Source organism: Oncorhynchus masou, chromosome 9 (genome assembly GCF_036934945.1).
Source record: "Oncorhynchus masou masou isolate Uvic2021 chromosome 9, UVic_Omas_1.1, whole genome shotgun sequence".
Taxonomy (NCBI): Eukaryota; Metazoa; Chordata; class Actinopteri; order Salmoniformes; family Salmonidae; genus Oncorhynchus; species Oncorhynchus masou.
The window spans coordinates 22,286,025-22,309,686 of NC_088220.1; the positions used below are offsets into that span (position 1 = coordinate 22,286,025).

Below are 23,662 nucleotides of genomic sequence, written 5' to 3' on the forward strand. Positions count from 1 at the left end.
CAGATGGGATGGTGTATCGCTGCAGAATGCTGTGGTAGCCATGCTGGTTAAGTGTGCCTTGAATTCTAAACAAATCACAGACAATGTCACCAGCAAAGCACCCCCACACCATAACACCTCCTCCTCCATGCTTTACAGTGGGAAATACAAGATATCATTCGTTCACCCACACCGCATCTCACAAAACCAATGGCCGGTTGGAATGAAAAATCTCCAAGACTCCAGACCGAAGGACAGATTTCCACCGGTCTAATGTCCATTGCTCGTGTTTCTTGGGCCAAGCAAGTCTCTTATTATTATCAATGTCCTTTAGTAGTGGTTTCTTTGCAGCAATTCGACCATGAAGGCCTGATTCACACAGTCTCCTCTGAACAGTTGAAGTTGAGATGTGTCTGGCAGTTAACTCTAATGAACTCATCCTCCGCAGCAGAGGAAACTCTGGGTCTTCCATTCCTGTGGCGGTCCTCATGAGAGCCAGTTTCATCATCGCGCTTGATGGTTTTTGCGACTGCACTTGAAGAAACTTTCAAAGTTCTTGAAATGGTTCATATTGACTGTCCTTCATGGCTTAAAGTAATGATGAACTGTCGTTTCCCTTCGCTTATTTGAGCTGTTCTTGCCATAATATGGACTTGGTCATTTACCAAATAGGGCTATCTTCTGTATACTCTCCTACCTTATCACAACACAACTGGTTGGCTCATTAAGAAGGAAAGAAATTCCACAAATTAAAAATAGTAAAAATAAAGAAAAACCCTTGAATGCTTCATGAACTTAGTTCAACTCTCATACCCCATCAGAACCCAACATATACAGTGCATTCTGAAAGTATTCAGACGCCTTGACTTTTTCCACATTTTTTACGTTACAGCCTTATTGTAAAATGTATTAAATCTTTTTTTACTCATCAATATACACACAATACCCCACTTTTTTTTGCAAATGTATTAAAAATTTAAAAAACAGAAATACCTCATTTACTTAAGTATTCAGACCCTTTGCTATGAGACTCGAAATTGATCTCGGGTGCATCCTGTTTCCATTGATCATCCTTGAGATCAAAGGTGCACACCTGTCTATTTAAGGTCCCACAGTTGACAGTGCATGTCAGAGCAAAAACCAAGCCATGAGGTCGAAGAAATTGTCCGTAGAGTTCTGAGACATGATTGTGTCCAGGCACAGATCTGGGAAAGGGCAAAACATTTCTGCAGTATTGAAGGTCCCCAAGAACACAGTGGTGGGGTGGGGGGCGCTATAGAGCGTGCTATGGAGTAGACATGCTTTGCTAGAGCTCCCCTCAATTTTTACACAAATTCATATTTATCTTAGCCTCTCACAGACTCTCTCAAACATTGTCTGGCAATATGACAAAGGGAAAAGGCACCGAAAAATGGGGGGCTAAACAAGATGATTTGAATGAGATAGACATCGAACCAATGTCAACATTGCCGACCCACAAGGAGTTAGCTGAAGATGCTAGCTCCCAAGAGTTCCCCACAGAACTTACTCTGTGGGGACCTACTGACTGCTATAAACTCACTAAGCAAGATAACAGTCGATCAACGAGGCCAGGCTAAAGGACATAGAGAAACAGTGCACAACGTTCCAAAATGACAACAAAAGTCCCATTGGAAATGCTCGACGCCAGAACATCCAAATATGTGGAATCCAGGAGGACACTGAGAAAGGGAAACCCACTGAATTTGTCTCAGAGCTGATACCGACATTGCTGAGGAGTGAAAACTTCAAAACGGCCATCCTGATCGACCGAGTACACAGATCACAGGCAACGAAGATGGCCAAGGGCGCGCCACCAAGGCCATTCATCGCACGGCTGCACTATCCCCAGACCAGGGATCTCATCCTCACGCTGGCTAGTCAAAAGTTCCCCCTTAACTTCAACGGAGCCAGGATGTCTTTCTACCCAGATCTTACTTTGGAGGTGAGGAACCAGCGGAAAGAGTATGATGAGTTACGCAAGAAATGCAGGGCGGCCAACATCCGATATGGATTCCTCTTGCCAACCCGGTTTAAGGTGACAGTCGAGGGATCAACATGTACGTTTGACAACCCAAAAGAGACCGATCTTTTCTAGTCAAGCAAGCTCCCTGGCTGAGGATACAGAACGGCTGTGTCAACCGGCTAAATGGCCAAATACAGGCCAGGGATGCGTTTGAATTTCCTGTCAATATCTTTTCGATCAGAAGATCAGAAATAGTGACTTGTATGATGAGTGAGATGTTATGAGTGAGATGTTAGGGGTAGCAATCCTGATAACAAAAAACATTCCTTTTGTTTACTCATCCTCGATTTCAGATCCTAATGGTTGGTATATTATTGTGGCTGGTACACTGAATTCGAAACCAATAACCTTGGCAATTTATGTGGACCCAACTTCGATGATCCATCATTTTTTCAAAGGGTATTTAAGGCCGTACCAAATATCTTGGATACTAGTGTTATTGTTGGAGGTGACTTTAACTGTGAGATACTCTTTTAGATAAACAGCTATCAAGGTCACTTCAACAATCAAATGCCAGTGTCTGTCTAAATACATTGATGACAAACCTTAACTTTGTCGATATTTGGAGATTGACGCACCCAACAGATAGGGATTATTCTTTCTTTTCGGCAGTTCATAAATCATATTCCAGAATTTACCATTTTTTTGTTGGACTCCAAACAAATTTCAGCAGCTGCGTCTGTTACCTATCACCCTATTCTAATTATGGACCACTCTCCTCTGTCCATGGTGCTGAAACTCAACAATGTGTCTACAGGTCGACGATGATGGCGCTGAGACGCATACTTTTTGAAAGATGAGACTTTTTGTCAGTATTTGAAGGCGCAGATTGCCCTTTTCCTCGGAGGTAACGACACCGGGATGTTGACGACTCCACCCTTTGGGATCTCTAAAGGCTGTGATTAGAGGTTACATTATTTCTTATACATCAGAGAGGAAGAAACACACCAATACTAGGCTGAGAGAAATTAAAAGAGAGTTAGGATAACAGGAGAATATTTTTAGGACGAATTCCTCAAATGCAGTCCTTGAGAAGATCACAAAGTTGAAATATGAATACAATTACCATCCTTTCGAAACGAGTGGGCTCTTTACTTGCTAGAACGCAACAAAGTTATTTTGAACTGAGTGACAAACCACATAAATTATTTGCAAGACAGCTAAGGCATGTACAGGTATCTAGAGCTATTCACAAAATAAAAGACAAGAAGGGTATAATAGTAACAGAAACACCGGATATTAATAAATGCTTTGCGCAGTTTTACTCAGAGCTATATCAATCAAAATGCGATGCTACTGATCCACAAACTATGGAACGCTTTCTCGCTGAATGTGAAATTCCTAAACTAGACAGGGGGGCAGCTGCTGCACTCGATGCAGGGATAACTTTAGAGGAAATTAACACAGCGATAGCACAATGTCCAAACAGCAAGGCCCCTGGGCCCGATGGATATGTAATAGCATTCTATAAGAAGTACTGCGCCTGTCTAGCTCCACTTATGTTGTGAATATTTAAACCTTCCAAAGAAAATGCCAAACTCCCGCAAACACTGTATGAGGCTACAATAGCACACATTTTGGAAAAATATAGAGAATCCATGGAGATGTTGTCTTATCGCCACGTGTCATTACTCCCCATAGAAAATAAAATGTTGACAAAGATATTGGCAAACCGATTGAAAAAATATATTTCTGACATCATACATCATGACCAGACAGGTTTTATCCCGGGCCGACATACAGTATATACTACAATTTGAGACGCCTTTTCAACGTAATGTATCATGATCATAAAGTTGAGGCAGTGGTAATAGCTCATGATGCAGAGAAGGCGTTTGATCAGATTGAGTGGAAGTATATGATGTCGGTTCTGGAGCATTTCGGGTTTGGAAAGGAATATATTAATTGGATAAGAATTATTTATGCACACCCAATGGTGTCCGTGGTAACCAATCAGGAAATGTCGCAGTCATTCTGCCTGTTCAAGGGCTGCCGACAAGGGTACCCTATTTCGCCTGCTGTCTTCGCTATAGCCGTGGAACCCCTTGCTACTCTTAACGAGGAAGCCAGAATTTCAAAGAAGCATTCATGCAGATAGAGGGGGGCTTTGGCCTTCCTCATTTTAAACTGTATTATTGGGCTGCTAATCTGAACATAATGTCTTCTGGAGGGAAAGTTTACCTGGGATGCAACAGAATGGTATGCCTTCATGGCTTTTGATTGAACAGGCCTCCTGTCAACGTTCCTCACTCCCTGCACTTGGTAATAGTCCAACATATGTGAAAAAAGCCACTTATGACTCTAATCCAGTCATTTGTCATACTCTTAGGATCTGGAAAAAGATTAGGTATTTTCTTAACATACCCACTGTTAGCATTGACAGCCCGATCAACCACCCCGCTATCATCCAGAAGGCGAGGTCAGTACAGGTGCATCAAAGCTGGGACCGAGAGACTGAAAAACAGCTTCTATCTCAAGGCCATCAGACTGTTAAACAGCCACCACTAACATCGAGTGGCTGCTGCCAACATACTGACTCAACTCCAGCCACTTTAATAATGGGAATTGATGGGAAATGATGTAAATATATCACTGGCCACTTTAAACAATGCTACCTTATATAATGTTACTTACCCTGCATTATTCATCTCATATGCATACGTATATACTGTACACTATACCATCGACTGCATCCTTATGTAATACATGTATCACTAGCCACTTTAACTATGCCACTTTGTTTACATACTCATCTCATATGTATATACTGTACTCAATACCATCTACTGTATCTTGCCTATGCTGCTCTGTACCATCACTCATTCATATATCCTTATGTACATATTCTTTATCCCCTTACACTGTGTATAAGACAGTAGTTTAGGAATTGTTAGTTAGATTACTTGTTGGTTATTACTGCATTGTCAGAACTAGAAGCACAAGCATTTCGCTACACTCGCATTAACATCTGCTAACCATGTGTATGTGACAAATAAAATTTGATTTGATTTGCTTGAATCATGCTTTCCACGCTGCATTGGATAATATGGTGTTTTCACATTGGAGGGAGAAGGGGCTCACAACAATTGGTGACTTATACATTGACGGTCAGTTAGCTTAATTTCAACAATTATAGGGTAAGTTTAACATGCCAACAACACATTTTTTCAGATACCTCCAAATCAGGAATTTCTTAAGGACACATATCCCACGGTATTGCATTAAGAGAAATAGTCCTACATTAGATAGCTTGATCCTTGTCAAACCCCATTCCAAAGGGTCAGTCTCTAGACCAGGGGTGTCAAAGTCAAATGGACGGAGGGCCAAATAAAAAATTTAGCTACAAGCCGAGGGCCGGACTGTTCGAATGTTCATTGAAAAATTTTTAAATGACGCATATAGTCTAGTGAACCTAATTGAACCTACTGAAAACCTAACAAATATATTCCAATATGATCAGATAAATAAAGCAATATTTTCTTATGGCTCTGTCAGTAATCTTTAATTTTCAACAGACACAAAAGACAAATTTCCTTTATATAAAAATCCCCATAACATGAACATTAAATGAAAGAAACCGGTATTCAAGGCACCATCAGTAGCCTATATTTTCTATTTTAGCAAAAGTGGGCTAAATTTACTTCAAAGAAAAAAACAATAATAGCAATTTTCTATCATCCACTCAACTGAAATATTTTTAAAATATAATTGGATTGAAATACAATAAAATAAAGTGCAAAAATCTATTAATCAAAAACAACACTTTGTTTAAGGAGAAGTAACATGCAGTGAAAACAAATATTAAACTTTAACTTTTAAACTTGAACTGAGTAAAAACTCTAAATATGTGATTGCACAGTAATGTTCACTTGTTTGAGGTTGAGGGTGATACTTGGTGGTGTCCCATCTTTTCCACAAGTTCATCAATGTTCGGGTAAGGCTCTGAGCTGAGGAAATCCTCAGAATTGAGTGGAGGTGTTCAGCATTAAGTCGACTTCTGTGTGATGTTTTGTTCAGGTTCATCAAAGAAAAAAGTTGTTCACACAGGTATGTGCTGCCAAACATAGACAACGTTTGAGCAGCCTGGATGCGCAGCTGGGGCATTGTGTCGGGGAGGAAACGGGCGAACTCCGCAGCACCCACTGCCGCCCCTCCGTAAATGGCCGGGCTGATTTAGCGATCTCTTCTGCCAAAATAAAACTGGCCTTGACAGCAGCCTGGCCTTGTGATTTGGCTTTTTTGAACAGAGCCTGTCGAGATTTGAGGCCTCGTTTTAATTCCTCTGCCTTTTGTAGCCTTTGTTCCATGTCCATATTCTTGTTTTTGTCCGCGTGTTTCGTTTCATAATGTCGTCTCAGATTATACTCTTTCAGTACCGCCACACTTTCTCCACACAGAAGACACACAGGTTTTCCAGCTACCTCCGTGAACATATACTCCGACTCCCACCTTGTTTGAAACCCCCGGTTCTCAGTGTCCACCTTCCGTTTTGCCATTTTTGATGGGTATCTGAAAGTTAATTTTACTGTGATGCTGACGACTGCTGTGCCAATAAATATTGAAATGAAGCAGCCTACTGCTCGGTGCGTCACCGTTGCATTGTGGGAAATGTAGTATTGGTGCGTGTAAAAGATCTGCGGGCTGCCGGCTTGCTGCGGTCTGCGGGCCGGTTCTAATAATAAATCAAGATCATCCCAGGGGCCGTAAAAAACCTTCTCGCGGGCCGGATGTGGCCCGCGGGCCTTGACTCTGACATATGTGCTCTAGACTGTATGATGTGCTACAGGCCCACATAGAGGTATCCACAGACACTATTAAAGGGCTTGGGAACAAGAACTTGGTTCAGAAATCTCAGATGAGGACTGGGTAGAAGCTCTCAGGAATATAAACCACAGTTCAGTGAATGCCAGACACAACCTTGTTCAGTTTAAGGTGATACACAGGTTACGTTACTCGAAAGTAAAACTGCATGAAATATTCCCGGACACCTCACCACTGTGTGAGAGATGCAAGCAGGATGAGGGGCCGTTGACCCACTTATTTCGGACATGTCCTAAGTTACATGCTTACTGTGCTCTCATTTTTGATGACTTATCTAAAGCCTTCGATAGAGTTCTAGCCCCAGACCCATTGATCACTCCGTTTGGTACAGTTGATGGGAATAACCAGGAGGGGAAGGATGTCTCTCTTTGTACTTTATTAGCCAAAAGGCTCATATTGCAATTTTGGAAATTGGAGACTGTACCTACCTTTGAAATGTGGTTATGGGATTTAGGGAATGTAATACATATGGAAAGGATTTGATATAATACCTTCAATAGAAGTCCAATGTTTTAGAAAATATGGCAGCCAATACTGGATAAATGGTCTAGTCCCACTTCATATCTGGGTTGATGATCTGCTGCTACTCTGTGCTGTACTCAATATATATTTTTGGCTTAACTACACTGCTTGTAATGACTATATTTTGTCTTCTTATACATGTACAGTCATGGCCAAAAGTTTTGACAATGACACAAATATACATTTTCACAAAGTCTGCTGCCTCAGTATGTATGATGGAAATTTGCAAATACTCCAGAATGTTATGAAGAATGATCAGATGAATTGCAATTCATTGCAAAGTCCCTCTTTTCCATGCAAATGAACTGAATCCCCCAAAAAACATTTCCACTGCATTTCAGCCCTGCCACAAAAGGACCAGCTGATATCATGTCAGTGATTCTCTCGTTAACACAGGTGTGAGTGTTGACGAGGACAAGGCTGAAGATCACTCTGTCATGCTGATTGAGTTTGAATAACAGACTGGAAGCTTCAAAAGGAGGGTGATGCTTGGAATCACACGTGCCGTCATCATTGCTTTGCACAAAAGGTGCTTCACAGGCAAGGATATTGCTGCCAGTAAGATTGCACCTAAATCAACCATTTATTGGATCATCAAGAACTTCAAGGAGAGTGGTTAAGTTGTTGTGAAGAAGGTTTCAGGGCTCCCAAGAAAGTCCAGCAAGCATCAGGACCGTCTCCTAAAGTTGATTCAGCTGCGGGATCGGAGCACAACCAGTACAGAGCTTGCTCAAGGAATGGTAGCAGGCAGTTGTGAGTGCATCTGCACACACAATGAGGCGAAGACTTTTGAAGGATGGACTGGTGTCAAGAAGGGCAGCAAAGAAGCCAGTTCTCTCCCGGAAAAACGTCAAGGACAGACTGATATTCTGCAAAAGGTACAGGAATTGGACTGCTGAGGACTGGGGTAAAGTCATTTTCTCTGATGAATCTCCTTTCCGATTGTTTGAGGCATCCGGAAAAAAGCTAGTACGGAGAAGACAAGGTGAGTGCTACCATCAGTCCTGTGTCATGCCAACAGTAAAGCATCCTGAGACCATTCTTGTGTGGGGTTGCTTCTCAGCCAAGGGAGTGGGCTCACTCACAAACCATCCAGGAACAGTTTGGTGATGAACAATGCCTTTTCCAGCATGATGGAGCACCTTGCCATAAGGCAAAAGTGATAACTAAGTGGCTCGGGGAACAAAACATCGATATTTTGGCTCCATGGCCAGGAAACTACCCAGACCTTAATCCCATTGAGAACTTGTGGTCAATCCTCAAGAGGCGGGTGGACAAACAAAAACCCACAAATTCTGACAAACTCCAAGCATTGATTATGCAATAATGGGCTGCCATCAGTCAGGATGTGGCCCAGAAGTTAATTGACAGCATGCCAGGGCAGATTGCAGAGGTCTTGAAAAAGAAGGGTCGACACTGCAAATATTGACACTTTACATCAACTTCATGTAATTGTCAATAAAAGCCTTTGACACTTATGAAATGCTTGTAATTATACTTCAGTATTCCATAGCAACATCTGACAAAAATATCTAAAGACACTGAAGCAGCAAACTTTGTGGAAGTTAATATTTGTGTCATTCTCAAAACCTTTGGTCACGACTGTACCACCTAATAGGATTTAGTTTTATTTTGTTTATGTGTGAGTTAAGTTTTGTTTTGTCCTCTAAATTGGCCATCTCATTTAACAGTACAATGAATGTCAATGTTTGTATCACTGTCTTCTTTTATTTATTTTTTATTGGAAAATAATAAACATATTATATTTTAAATTTTTAAGAACACAGTGGCCTCTATCATTCTTAAATGGACGAAGCTTGGAACCACCAAGATTCTTCCTAGATCTGGCCAAACTGAGCAATCAGGGGTGAAGGGCCTTGGTCAGGGAGGGGACCAAGAACCTGATGGCCACTCTGACAGGGCTCCAGTGTTCCTCTATGTAGATGGAAGAACCTTCCAGAAGGATAACCATCTCTGCAGCACTCCGCCAATCAGGCCTTCATGGTAGAGTGGCCAGACGAAAGCCACACCTCAGTAAAAGGCATGATAGCCCGCTTGGAATTTTCCAAAAGCTAAGCAGTGTCGGTCCTGGTGGGTCCCTGAATGGGAGGCCAGATGTAACTGGAGGTGGTGAAAATAACATTTAAAAAATGTGCGGGTGTAAAACTATCCCTTGTGGGAAAGAAAAAAATGACGATGGAAAAACACGTGATAAATGTACATGTTTTTTTTCTCATGTGTTCTCTTTTTGCACAGGTGTAGGATCTTAATTTGATTACCCTGTTGAAGCAGAACCTTCCTGAACAATACAGGAAATGTAAAACTTGTAGTGCATTTGAGGTTTAAAAAGGCTTCTGAAGTTTGTAATTTCCACTTTGATATTTCAGACTTGATTTTCCCTTACAACCCATACAAAAATGTCCATTAATTATAATCCACATAATAATAATTTTCCTGCTGTAGCAAACCGTCTCAAATTAAGATACCACAACTGTTTGCACCAACACAGTATTGTAGTAGGTCACAAAGGGCAAAAGCATTCTAATGGAATCAAAGACGGTACCCATTTGACGTTACAATATCGCATGAAAGATTCATCCCAAATACCCTCCTAACCTCCCAAAGAGCTGAGTCATCATCTCAAGTTGTAGCTTAACTGTATCGTTTCGCAACGAAAACAACCTATTTCGGCCCTCAAGCAAATATATCCATTAATGAGGAAGCAGCATAATTTGAACCTATTAACTTTAGTCTTAGAGGCATACAGTGAACTGTATAATTTAGATAGCCCTTCAAATTGAGGGAAAGATGTTAACGAATAGCATGGTGTGAAGCACAGATCAGACAGGGTGGTGTTAGGGAAGGGGGGGATCCAAATATTTGGCCCATAAATAATTAATTCTCCATAAAACATGAGCAATTCTTCGCGCTCCAGTTTTGAGAATATCGTTCAGCAAATGAGTGCCCTGGATATTAAGTAATGCTTTTATAGTAGTAGGAAGGAGGAATGGATCACTGTACTATTTGTTTGGACATTAGTTTAGTTCAGTTGAGGTTTCTCTATAAAACATTAAAGCAGTTATATATATAATTTTTTTTAACATTACAACACATTTCACAACAGATTTCACAACACATTAAGTGTATGCCCTCAGGCCACTACTCTAATACCACATATCTACAACACAAAATCCATGTGTTCATGTGTGTATAGTGCATATGTTACTCTGTGTGTGTATACGTGTGTCTGTGCCTGTGTGTGTGTCTCTTCATAGTCCCCGCTGTTCCATAAGGTGTATTTTTATCAGTTTTCTTTCTGCTTGCATAAGTTGGAATAGATGTTGGGATCGATGTTAACTGCTCAAGGCAGTTAACCCACTGTTCCTAGGCTGTCATTGAAAATAATAACAACTGACTTGCCTAGTTAAATGTAGTACTGTGCGCCTCCCATAGTCTGTTCTCGACTTGAGGACTATGAAGAGACCTCTTGTGGGTTATGCATGGGTGTCTGAGCTGTGTGCTTGTAGTTCAAACAGACTTGGTACATTTGACATATCAATACTTTTCACAAATACATGTTGTGATGAAGTCTCTCTTGAGCAAGGAGAGATTGATATGCATATTATTCATGTGAGCTCTTTGTGTACATTTAAGGCTCAGCCATGCAAACCTGTTCTGGGTCAAATGTAATTTTCCCAAGTCCCTCTTTGTGGCACTTGACTACAAGACTGGACAGTAGTCCATATGCAACAAAAACTAGGGCCTTTCGGGCCTGCCTTATTGATAGATTTGTTAAGAATGCAGAGCAGAGCACATACAATGCGTTTTGTTTTTTAAATATTTAGGACTAACTTATTTCTTGCCACCCATTCTAAAATGACTGCAGCTCGTTGTTAAGTGTTGCAGTGATTTCACTTGCTGTAGTAGCTGGCGTGTATAATGTTGAATCATCAACATACATAGACACACAGGCTTTAAGATTTAAAAAAGTAAGGGGCCTAGACAGCTGCCTTGGGGAATGCCTGACTCCATCTGGATTATGTTGGAGAGGCTTCCATTAAAGAACACGCTCTGTATTCTGAAAGACAGGTAACTCTGAATCCACAATATAGCAGGGAATGTAAAGCCATAACACAGGTTTTTCCAGCAGCAGATTATTATCAATAATTTCATAAACTGCAGGGAAGTCTAACAAGACAGCTCCCATAATATTGTATTATCAATTTCTCTCAGACAATCATCAATCATTTTTGTATGTGCTGTGTTTGCCCTTCCCTATAAGCGTGCAGAAAATCTGTTCATTTGTTTACTGTGAAATAGCATTGTGTCTGGTCAACAAAGAAAAATATTGGTAACAGGCTGATTTGTCAGATGTTTGAGCCAGTAAAGGGTGTTTTGCTATTATTGGGTAGCATAATGACTTTTTCTTCCCACCGGGCCAGAGGGTACATACTTTCCTGTAGGCTTACAGTATTTTATTTAACTTTTATTTAACTCGGCAAGTCAGTTAAGATCAAATTCTTATTTTCAATGACGGCCAATGACAGATTTTTACCTTGTCAGCTGTCATGACTGTCCTGATCAGGTCAGGTTACAGGAGACCACAACCCTACAGATGATCTCTCGCCCCCAACAGAGGAAGAGAGATCTAGGGGTCTGAAGATGTGGGGGTTTTATGACCCCTCACGCCCATGGTAAATCTTAGGCCACAGACAACATTCCTTTGTCCTCTCACTATGGAGAATCAGCCTCAGAACATTAAATATGCAATAAAGGGACTTTGGAACAATGGTTTCCGTCAGCCACAATGGTGATCATGACGATAGATGGAATATGAAAATGTATATAATTTTTGTTTTGTTATTAGGTTATTAGATGACATTATTACAAAAACATTGTAACTGTAAGAGTTTTCCTAGGATATGCTTGGTGTTTATACATGGTACGTTGTGTGGAAAATGTCCAAATCAAAGATAATGTTTTGGTAAAGAAGAAATGTGAAGTTAGTTGTCTAAAATTAGATTTGAGTGAAATTGAGACCTTGCCTCACCTCTTGGTGTTAGGGGGCAGTATTTTCATTTTTGGGAAAAAAAACGTTCCCGTTTTAAACGGGATATTGTGTCAGGAAAAAATGCTAGAATATGCATATAATTGACAGCTTTGGATAGAAAACACTCTAACGTTTCCAAAACTGTAAAGATGTTGTCTGTGAGTATAACAGAACTGATGTTGCAGGCGAAAGCCCGAGAAAAATCCAATCCGGAAGTGCCCCCAGGTTTTGAAAGGGCTGCGTTCCAATGACTCCCTATATGGCTGTGAATGTACCGTCAACGAGCTTACACTTTCTACATATTCCCCAAGGTGTCTACAGCATTGTGACGTAGTTTTACGCATTTCTGTTGAAGAATAGTCATATGGGGGCACATTGCGTATGTGGTCACATGGTGGCTCCGAGAGAGATTCTCGCGTAAAGTGCAGAGGTAGCCATTACTTCAATCGGTGCTAGACAAAAAGGAATTGTCCTGACGGATATATTATCGAATAGATATTAGAAAAACACATTGAGGATGGATTTTAAACAACGTTTGCCATGTTTCTGTCGATATTATGGAGCTAATTTTGAATATTTTTCGGCGTTGTGGTGACCGCAATTTCCGGGCGATTAATCAGCCATACATGAAGAACAAACAGAACTATTTCGCCTACAAAAATAATGTTTTTGGAAAAAAATAACTTTGGCTGTCTACCTGGGAGTCTCGTGAGTGAAAACATCCGAAGTTCATCAAATAAATTATTTAATTTGATTGCTTTTCTGATTTCCGTGACAAGTTTGCCTGCTGCAAGCAAGGCATAATGCTATGCTAGGCTATGCTAAACTTACACAAATCTAGCGTTGGCTGTAAAGCATATTTTGTCAATCTGAGACGACAGGGTGATTACCAAAAGGCTAAGCTGTGTTCCAATATATTTCACTTGTGATTTTCATGAATATGAATATTTCTAGGAAGATTTATGTCCGTTGCGTTATGCTAATTAGTGTCAGATGATGATAACGGTCCCTTTCACGGGCTGGGCATCACTACAGGTTAACTTGGTACGCCCAGAGAATTGCCCTAAAGGCAGATACGCCCACTTCTGACCCGAGGGTATAAGACATGAGAGCTAAGAATTAACAGATCAGACTAAATGACCCAAGCTGCAGCCATGGTCTAAAAAGTCAACGAACCCAAAACTCAACCCAAGGTTGAAGACAAATAATTTTTTTTCTACCCGTGCAACCGATGAGTAGCTGTGTCTAAACGGGTGAATTCAAGCCGGACCCCCAAACCTCCACTCTCCATCGAATCGTGGTATCTGCACTGTTTCATTCCTACGCTGTGAGCTCTGAGCTACAGAGCTGTCTGTCCTTAGAAGACCCCTCCCAGAGCAAGGGCGAGGAATCAGACCAAAAGTACACTGACATCGTGAGGACGATCAGAGAGTTGCGCCGGAGAAATGCGTCATTAAGAAGCCTAAGCAACCCACGCGGAGCTTCCCATCTGAGACGTCCCACACGTAATTACATCATTATATTCTGACCCATAAGAGCAGCAGTTCAGGGCACGGCTAGGGTTAAAATAAGCATAGCTGACATATGCACCCGAATGTATATTTCTCTTGTATACTTTCTCTTTTTCTCTCTCTTTTAAATCCCCATTTTGGGTGACACGCGCCATAGTGTGTTGGCCCGTTATACTAAGTTTTAATCAATAGCCTAGACTGTGTGTTGTGTATGTGTATCTTTTATCATCATTTTAGCTTTCTAGTAAATAAATACTCAACTAAGATTGGTGTGGTATGAACTCATTGGTGAGACCCGGGTCCGTGCAGATTCCCGGATTATGCGACGTTCAGAATGAGATTGTAGAGGAAACTGATTAATTAGCGACTGTTGTAAAATCGATATTCTTTGAGTTAATTTGGGAAATAGAAACTCAATAAAACTAATTTTCCCATGGTGCCCCAGGTTAATGAGTTAATAATTGCTTGATTCATTTAATCATGCAATTAGAAACCTTCATTTGATGAGCAACAGTCGTCACATTAACTAATAAAATGTCACGACACAGCTCAGGGATTTGATCTTACAACCTTTTGGTTACTAGTCCAATGCTCTAGCCACTAGGCTACCTGCCTGCCGAAGAGATGGCAAATAGGAGTGGCAATATCGTCCGCTGTCATCCTCAGAAATGTTTCATTCAAGTTGTCAGGCCCCGTTGGATTGTCATTGTTAATAGACAGCAATAATTATTTCAACTCTTCAACACTCACTTTACGGAATTTAAAAAATTACAATGCTTGTCTTTCATAATTTGGTCAGTTATGCATGGATGTGTAGGTTCAGAATCCGCTGATCTTGCCGATGAAAAATGTATCAAAGTAGTTGCCAATATCAGTGGGTTTTGTGATGAATGACTAGAGTTTTCCTTTTAACCCCAAATTTAATTTAAGGTGCTCCAAAGCTTTTTACTATCATTCTTTATATAATTTATCTTTGTTTCGTAGTACATTAGTTAATGGCAATGGAATCCTCTTGAATGGTACAACTGCAGCTGAATGGTGGTTTCAGAGTGATACAGTGCCTTGCGAAAGTATTCGGCCCCCTTGAACTTTGCGACCTTTTGCCACATTTCAGGCTTCAAACATGAAGATATAAAACTGTATTTTTTGTGAAGAATCAACAACAAGTGGGACACAATCATGAAGTGGAACGACATTTATTGGATATTTCAAACTTTTTTAACAAATCAAAAACTGAAAAATTGGTTGTGCAAAATGATTCAGCCCCTTTACTTTCAGTGCAGCAAACTCTCTCCAGATGTTCAGTGAGGATCTCTGAATGATCCAATGTTGACCTAAATGACTAATGATGATAAATACAATCCACGTGTGTAATCAAGTCTCCGTATAAATGCACCTGCACTGTGATAGTCTCAGAGGTCCGTTAAAAGCACTGAGAGCATCATGAAGAACAAGGAACATACCTGGCAGGTCCGAGATACTGTTGTGAAGAAGTTTAAAGCCGGATTTGGATACAAAAAGATTTCCCAAGCTTTAAACATCCCAAGGAGCACTGTGCATGCGATAATATTGAAATGGAAGGAGTATCAGACCACTGCAAATCTACCAAGACCTGGCCGTCCCTCTAAACTTTCAGCTCATACAAGGAGAAGACTGATCAGAGATGCAGCCAAGAGGCCCATGATCACTCTGGATGAACTGCAGAGATCTACAGCTGAGGTGGGAGACTCTGTCCATAGGACAACAATCAGTCGTATATTGCACAAATCTGGCCTTTATGGAAGAGTGGCAAGAAGAAAGCCATTTCTTAAAGATATCCATAAAAAGTGTTGTTTAAAGTTTGCCACAAGCCACCTGGGAGACACACCAAACATGTGGAAGAAGGTGCTCTGGTCAGATGAAACCAAAATTGAACTTTTTGGCAACAATGCAAAACGTTATGTTTGGCGTAAAAGCAACACAGCTCATCACCCTGACCATACCATCCCCACTGTCAAACATGGTGGCAGCATCATGGTTTGGGCCTGCTTTTCTTCAGCAGGGACAGGGAAGATGGTTAAAATTGATGGGAAGATGGATGGAGCCAAATACAGAACCATTCTGGAAGAAAACCTGATGGAGTCTGCAAAATACCTGAGACTGGGACGGAGATTTGTCTTCCAACAAGACAATGATCCAAAACATAAAGCAAAGTCTACAATGGAATGGTTCAAAAATAAACATATCCAGGTGTTAGAATGGCCAAGTCAAAGTCCAGACCTGAATCCAATCGAGAATCTGTGGAAAGAACTGAAAACTGCTGTTCACAAATGCTCTCCATCCAACCTCACTGAGCTCAAGCTGTTTTGCAAGGAGGAATGGGAAAAAATTTCAGTCTCTCGATGTGCAAAACTGATAGAGACATACCCCAAGCGACTTACAGCTGTAATCGCAGCAAAAGGTGGCGCTACAAAGTATTAACTTAAGGGGGTTGAATAATTTTGCACGCCCAATTTTTCAGTTTTTGATTTGTTAAAAAAGTTTGAAATATCCAATAAATGTCGTTCCACTTCATGATTGTGTCCCACTTGTTGTTGATTCTTCACAAAAAAATACAGTTTTATATCTTTATGTTTGAAACCTGAAATGTGGCAAAAGGTCGCAAAGTTCAAGGGGGTCGAATACTTTCGCAAGGCACTGTAAATGCAAGGCCTTTGTAAAGAATCTCAGACTACGAGTGCTGATCTAGGAGAAGTTTAGCCTTTTAGATCATAATGAATAAGATTACAAGGACCGGGGTGACCTGATCCTAGATCAGCACTCTTACTCTGAGAGACATTATGAATATAGGCTCAGATTGTGGTTTAGCTCAGTATCCGTGTGGGGTCAATGGATTTCATATACAGTACATATGGTAATATTACCTATTTTGATCAACAAAATGATCAAGGAAATGGCATGCCAACCATAATCATTCTCTTCCTAAAGGTTTTATGTTGATTTCACAGATGAGTGCGTTCTCACACCAACCGACCAAGTAACAAAGTGATGTGTGTCAGTGACGAGTGGCCGACAGATAGTGTAATGTATGACGGATGCAGGATGAGAAATTATGCTGCTATCATCTGGAGTGACTGCAGCTAAGATTGATGGCTCATATTTGTTGAATGGCAGCAGGGCCAACATAAAGGATTATTGCTAGTTTTGCAACCCCAGGCCCCTTTCATACATACACACACACACACACACAAACAGACGTTCCATAATGTGTGTGAAAGCATACAGTGAAAACACATTCCCATATCTCCCTCTTTATGCCATGTTTATGTAAATTATAGTTCCTCACAGAGCACTGGGAAATTACTAAACCCTAAAGGGCCCCAAGAACTCTGAACAAAAGCTTCTGTTGACAGTGCAAAGAAAACACTCTTTAGTAGAAAGATACAGAGGAATTGTGGTGGGTAATGTTATTGTTGTGGCTGATTAGCTGTTTCTCCTCAGTCCTTCATATCTCTCTGTATGTATCTATCTTCTGTACCAGACATGTACAGGCTAGAGCTGGCTGGTGGACTGGGAGCCATCCTGCTGCTACTGGGAGTCTTCACGGCCATCTACAAGTGCTACAACGTGGAGATCATGCTCTGCTACCGGAGGCACTTTGGGAGTGACGAGACAGAGGACGGTGAGTGTTTGTCACCTGGGGCTGGGCTGGACGTGTCCTACATGGCCAGCTCTGGGCCCATACCCTTCCCCTGAGAGCCAGTGTAAGGCCCGGAGACTGTGACAAAAGCCATTTTCTCACCGTATTAAGGATTCACCCAAGTGAAAATGATGTGCTTGAAATTCACAAGAACTACAGCCAGTGATCTGACCCTTATTTTAGTGACTAAATTGAATAAATTCCCATTCTGACCACTTATCCCATAGTTGTCTGTATCCACACTGCTTTGTTTTAGGATTTAAGTTTCACGATTTTATGACATGGTTGGTCACCTTCTAGGATAGAGCCCCTTGCTTACAGTCACAATAGAGACATACTTTTGTTGTTAAACAACTATTTAATTTCATACTCACATTCATCTTGAATTGTCATTTGATAACAAAAAACAGTCTCTCTGTCTTTGGTCTCTTCACCCACAGACAACAAGGAGCATGATGCCTATCTGTCCTACACAAGAGTTGAGCTGGATTCCATGGACAGGGGCTCCAGTGAAGAGGAGCAGTTTGCTCTGGAGATCCTCCCAGATGTTCTGGAGAAACACTACGGATACAAGCTCTTCATCCCCGACCGGGACCTCATCCCCACCAGTCACAGCAGTGAGTGATACCCCGCTTCATCCATCCTCCATCACAGTCCCTCATGGTAGAGCTTCTCCCTGATGCCCAGAATTCAGTTGACTGTCAAGAGGAATCTTTTCTGGCTGTCTTCCTTCTGCCATTGCCTCACATTCAGAGAAAGAAAAGCCAGTCTATATGAGGTGGTGTGTGTTGTGGTGTTTTTTGTGGGCCTGCATATCTGTCAATGCTGGATCTCCACAAGCCTTCCAGGCAGCTACTCTATTGTTTATTGGTGTTGGCATCTTACTTGAGAGTGGTGTTAAATAGTTACATGTGTGGTAAAGGCAGAGAGGAAATTAAATTCAGCAACTGCAGTTGTGTTTTACCTGAGTTTTTCAGTGGGGCAAAAAAGTATTTAGTCAGCCACCAATTGTGCAAGTTCTCCCACTTAAAAAGATGACAGAGACCTGTAATATTCATCATAGGTACACTTCAACTAAGACAGACAAATTGAGAAAAACAATCCAGAAAATCACATTGTAGGATTTTTAATAAATGTATTTGCAAATGATGGTGGAAAATAAGTATTTGGTCAATAACAAAAGTTTATCTCAATACTTTGTTTTATACCCTTTGTTGGCAATGACAGAGGTCAAACGTTTTCTGTAAGTCTTCACAAGGTTTTCACACACTGTTGCTGGTATTTTGGCCCATTCCTCTATGCAGATCTCCTCTAGAGCAGTGATGGTTTGGGGCTGTTGCTGGGTAACACAGACTTTCAACTCCCTCCAAATATTTTCTATGGGGTTGAGATCTGGAGACTGGCTAGGCCACTCCAGGACCTTGAAATGCTTCTTACGAAGCCACTCCTTCGTTGCCCGGGCAGTGTGTTGGGATCATTGTCATGCTGAAAGACCCAGCCACGTTTCATCTTCAATGCCCTTGCTGATGGAGGGAGGTTTTCACTCAAAATCTCACGATACATGGCCCCACTCATTCTTTCCTTTACATGGATCAGCCGTCCTGGTCCCTTTGCAGAAAAACAGCCCCAAAGCATGATGTTTCCACCCCATGCTTCACAGTAGGTATGGTGTTCTTTGGATGCAACTCAGCATTCTTTGTCCTCCAAACACGACAAGTGAGTTTTCCCAAAATGTTATATTTTGGTTTCATCTGACCATATGACATTCTCCCAATTTCTTCTGGATCATCCAAATGCTCTTCAGACGGGCCTGGACATGTACTGGCTTAAGCAGGGAGACACGTCTGGCACTGCAGGATTTGAGTCCCTGGCGACATAGTGTGTTACTGATGGTAGGCTTTGTTACTTTGGTCCCAGCTCTCTGCAGGTCATTCACTAGGTCCCCCCGTGTGGCTCTGGGATTTTTTCTCACCGTTATTGTGATCATTTTGACCCCACAGGGTGAGATCTTGCGTGGAGCCCCAGATCGAGGGAGATTATCAGTGGTCTTGTATGTCTTCCATTTACTAATAATTGCTCCCACAGTTGATTTCTTCAAACCAAGCTGCTTACGTATTGCAGATTGAGTCTTCCCAGCCTGGTGCAGGTCTACAATTTTGTTTCTGGTGTCCTTTGACAGCTCTTTGGTCTTGGCCATAGTGGAGTTTGGAGTGTGACTGTTTGAGGTTGTGGACAGGTGTCTTTTATACTGATAACAAGTTCAAACAGGTGCCATTAATACAGATAACGAGTGGAGGACAGAGGAGCCTCTTAAAGAAGAAGTTACAGGTCTGTGAGAGCCAGATATCTTGCTTGTTTGTAGGTGACCAAATACTTATTTTCCACCATAATTTGCAAATAAATTCATTAAAAATCCTACAATGTGATTTTCTGGAAATTTTTTTTCTCATTTTGTCTGTCATAGTTGAAGTGTACCTATGATGAAAATTACAGGCCTCTCTCATATTTTTAAGTGGGAGAACTTGCACAATTGGTGGCTGACTAAATACTTTTTTGCCCCACTGTACATAAGCTTGATATGTGTCAATTCACCTTGGTTTTCCTCTTTACACACAGTCAAAGGTGCATGCACGCGAGCTAACACTCTCTTTCTCTCTCTCTCACACACACACACACACACATTCACCAAGCCCCAACAGACAAATACAGATTGGCCCAACAAACATATCCCTCCATGGATGTAATTTTGCCCTATACAAAAAAATATATTTACATTTACATTTAAGTCATTTAGCAGACGCTCTTATCCAGAGCGACTTACAAATTGGTGAATTCACCTTCTGACATCCAGTGGAACAGCCACTTTACAATAGTGCATCTAAATCATTTAAGGGGGGGTGAGAAGGATTACTTTATCCTATCCTAGGTATTCCTTGAAGAGGTGGGGTTTCAGGTGTCTCTCCGGAAGGTGGTGATTGACTCCGCTGTCCTGGCGTCGTGAGGGAGTTTGTTCCACCATTGGGGGGCCAGAGCAGCGAACAGTTTTGACTGGGCTGAGCGGGAACTGTACTTCCTCAGTGGTAGGGAGGCGAGCAGGCCAGAGGTGGATGAACGCAGTGCCCTTGTTTGGGTGTAGGGCCTGATCAGAGCCTGGAGGTACTGCGGTGCCGTTCCCCTCACAGCTCCGTAGGCAAGCACCATGGTCTTGTAGCGGATGCGAGCTTCAACTGGAAGCCAGTGGAGAGAGCGGAGGAGCGGGGTGACGTGAGAGAACTTGGGAAGGTTGAACACCAGACGGGCTGCGGCGTTCTGGATGAGTTGTAGGGGTTTAATGGCACAGGCAGGGAGCCCAGCCAACAGCGAGTTGCAGTAATCCAGACGGGAGATGACAAGTGCCTGGATTAGGACCTGTGCCGCTTCCTGTGTGAGGCAGGGTCGTACTCTGCGGATGTTGTAGAGCATGAACCTACAGGAACGGGCCACCGCCTTGATGTTAGTTGAGAACGACAGGGTGTTGTCCAGGATCACGCCAAGGTTCTTAGCGCTCTGGGAGGAGGACACAATGGAGTTGTCAACCGTGATGGCGAGATCATGGAACGGGCAGTCCTTCCCCGGGAGGAGGAGCAGCTCCGTCTTGTCGAGGTTCAGCTTGAGGTGGTGATCCGTCATCCACACTGATATGTCTGCCAGACATGCAGAGATGCGATTCGCCACCTGGTCATCAGAAGGGGGAAAGGAGAAGATTAATTGTGTGTTGTCTGCATAGCAATGATAGGAGAGACCATGTGAGGTTATGACAGAGCCAAGTGACTTGGTGTATAGCGAGAATAGGAGAGGGCCTAGAACAGAGCCCTGGGGGACCCCAGTGGTGAGAGCGCATGGCGAGGAGACAGATTCTCGCCACGCCACCTGGTAGGAGCGACCTGTCAGGTAGGACGCAATCCAAGCGTGGGCCGCGCCGGAGATGCCCAACTCGGAGAGGGTGGAGAGGAGGATCTGATGGTTCACAGTATCGAAGGCAGCCGATAGGTCTAGAAGGATGAGAGCAGAGGAGAGAGAGTTAGCTTTAGCAGTGCGGAGCGCCTCCGTGATACAGAGAAGAGCAGTCTCAGTTGAATGACTAGTCTTGAAACCTGACTGATTTGGATCAAGAAGGTCATTCTGAGAGAGATAGCGGGAGAGCTGGCCAAGGACGGCACGTTTAAGAGTTTTGGAGAGAAAAGAAAGAAGGGATACTGGTCTGTAGTTGTTGACATCGGAGGGATCGAGTGTAGGTTTTTTCAGAAGGGGTGCAACTCTCGCTCTCTTGAAGACGGAAGGGACGTAGCCAGCGGTCAGGGATGAGTTGATGAGCGAGGTGAGGTAAGGGAGAAGGTCTCCGGAAATGGTCTGGAGAAGAGAGGAGGGGATAGGGTCAAGCGGGCAGGTTGTTGGGCGGCCGGCCGTCACAAGAAGCGAGATTTCATCTGGAGAGAGAGGGGAGAAAGAGGTCAGAGCACAGGGTAGGGCAGTGTGAGCAGAACCAGCGGTGTCGTTTGACTTAGCAAACGAGGATCGGATGTCGTCGACCTTCTTTTCAAAATGGTTGACGAAGTCATCTGCAGAGAGGGAGGAGGGGGGGAGGGGGAGGAGGATTCAGGAGGGAGGAGAAGGTGGCAAAGAGCTTCCTAGGGTTAGAGGCAGATGCTTGGAATTTAGAGTGGTAGAAAGTGGCTTTAGCAGCAGAGACAGAGGAGGAAAATGTAGAGAGGAGGGAGTGAAATGATGCCAGGTCCGCAGGGAGGCGAGTTTTCCTCCATTTCCGCTCGGCTGCCCGGAGCACTGTTCTGTGAGCTCGCAATGAGTCATCGAGCCACGGAGCGGGAGGGGAGGACCGAGCCGGCCTGGAGGATAGGGGACATAGAGAGTCAAAGGATGCAGAAAGGGAAGAGAGGAGGGTTGAGGAGGCAGAATCAGGAGATAGGTTGGAGAAGGTATGAGCAGAGGGAAGAGATGATAGGATGGAAGAGGAGAGAGTAGCGGGGGAGAGAGAGCGAAGGTTGGGACGGCGCGATACCATCCGAGTAGGGGCAGTGTGGGAAGTGTTGGATGAGAGCGAGAGGGAAAAGGATACAAGGTAGTGGTCGGAGACTTGGAGGGGAGTTGCAATGAGGTTAGTGGAAGAACAGCATCTAGTAAAGATGAGGTCGAGCGTATTGCCTGCCTTGTGAGTAGGGGGGGGTGAGAGGGTGAGGTCAAAAGAGGAGAGGAGTGGAAAGAAGGAGGCAGAGAGGAATGAGTCAAAGGTAGACGTGGGGAGGTTAAAGTCACCCAGGACTGTGAGAGGTGAGCCGTCCTCAGGAAAGGAGCTTATCAAGGCATCAAGCTCATTGATGAACTCTCCGAGGGAACCTGGAGGGCGATAAATGATAAGGATGTTAAGCTTGAAAGGGCTGGTAACTGTGACAGCATGGAATTCAAAGGAGGCGATAGACAGATGGGTAAGGGGAGAAAGAGAGAATGACCACTTGGGAGAGATGAGGATCCCGGTGCCACCACCCCGCTCGCTGACCAGAAGCTCTCGGGGTGTGCGAGAACACGTGGGCGGACGAAGAGAGAGCAGTAGGAGTAACAGTGTTATCTGTGGTGATCCATGTTTCCGTCAGTGCCAAGAAGTCGAGGGACTGGAGGGAGGCATAGGCTGAGATGAAGTCTGCCTTGTTGGCCGCAGATCGGCAGTTCCAGAGGCTACCGGAGACCTGGAACTCCACGTGGGTCGTGCGCGCTGGGACCACCAGATTAGGGTGGCCGCGGCCACGCGGTGTGGAGCGTTTGTATGGTCTGTGCAGAGAGGAGAGAACAGGGATAGATAGACACATAGTTGACAGGCTACAGAAGAGGCTACGCTAATGCAAAGGAGATTGGAATGACAAGTGGACTACACGTCTCGAATGTTCAGAAAGTTAAGCTTACGTAGCAAGAATCTTATTGACTAAAATGATTGAAATGATACAGTACTGCTGGAGTAGGCTAGCTGGCAGTGGCTGCGTTGTTGACACTACACTAATCAAGTCGTT

The 23,662-nt window shown here is 43.0% G+C and overlaps 1 protein-coding gene across 1 annotated transcript in view; it reads left to right on the top strand.

Annotated features, from left to right (window-relative positions):
• LOC135545679 (X-linked interleukin-1 receptor accessory protein-like 2) overlaps positions 1 to 23,662 on the top strand; it is a 516,578-nt gene that overhangs the window by 462,008 nt on the left and 30,908 nt on the right. The window contains exons 9-10 of the mRNA XM_064973464.1: positions 17,448 to 17,588; positions 18,047 to 18,223. Of these exons, the coding sequence (XP_064829536.1) occupies positions 17,448 to 17,588; positions 18,047 to 18,223 (318 nt within the window). The remainder of the gene's footprint in view (positions 1 to 17,447; positions 17,589 to 18,046; positions 18,224 to 23,662) is intronic.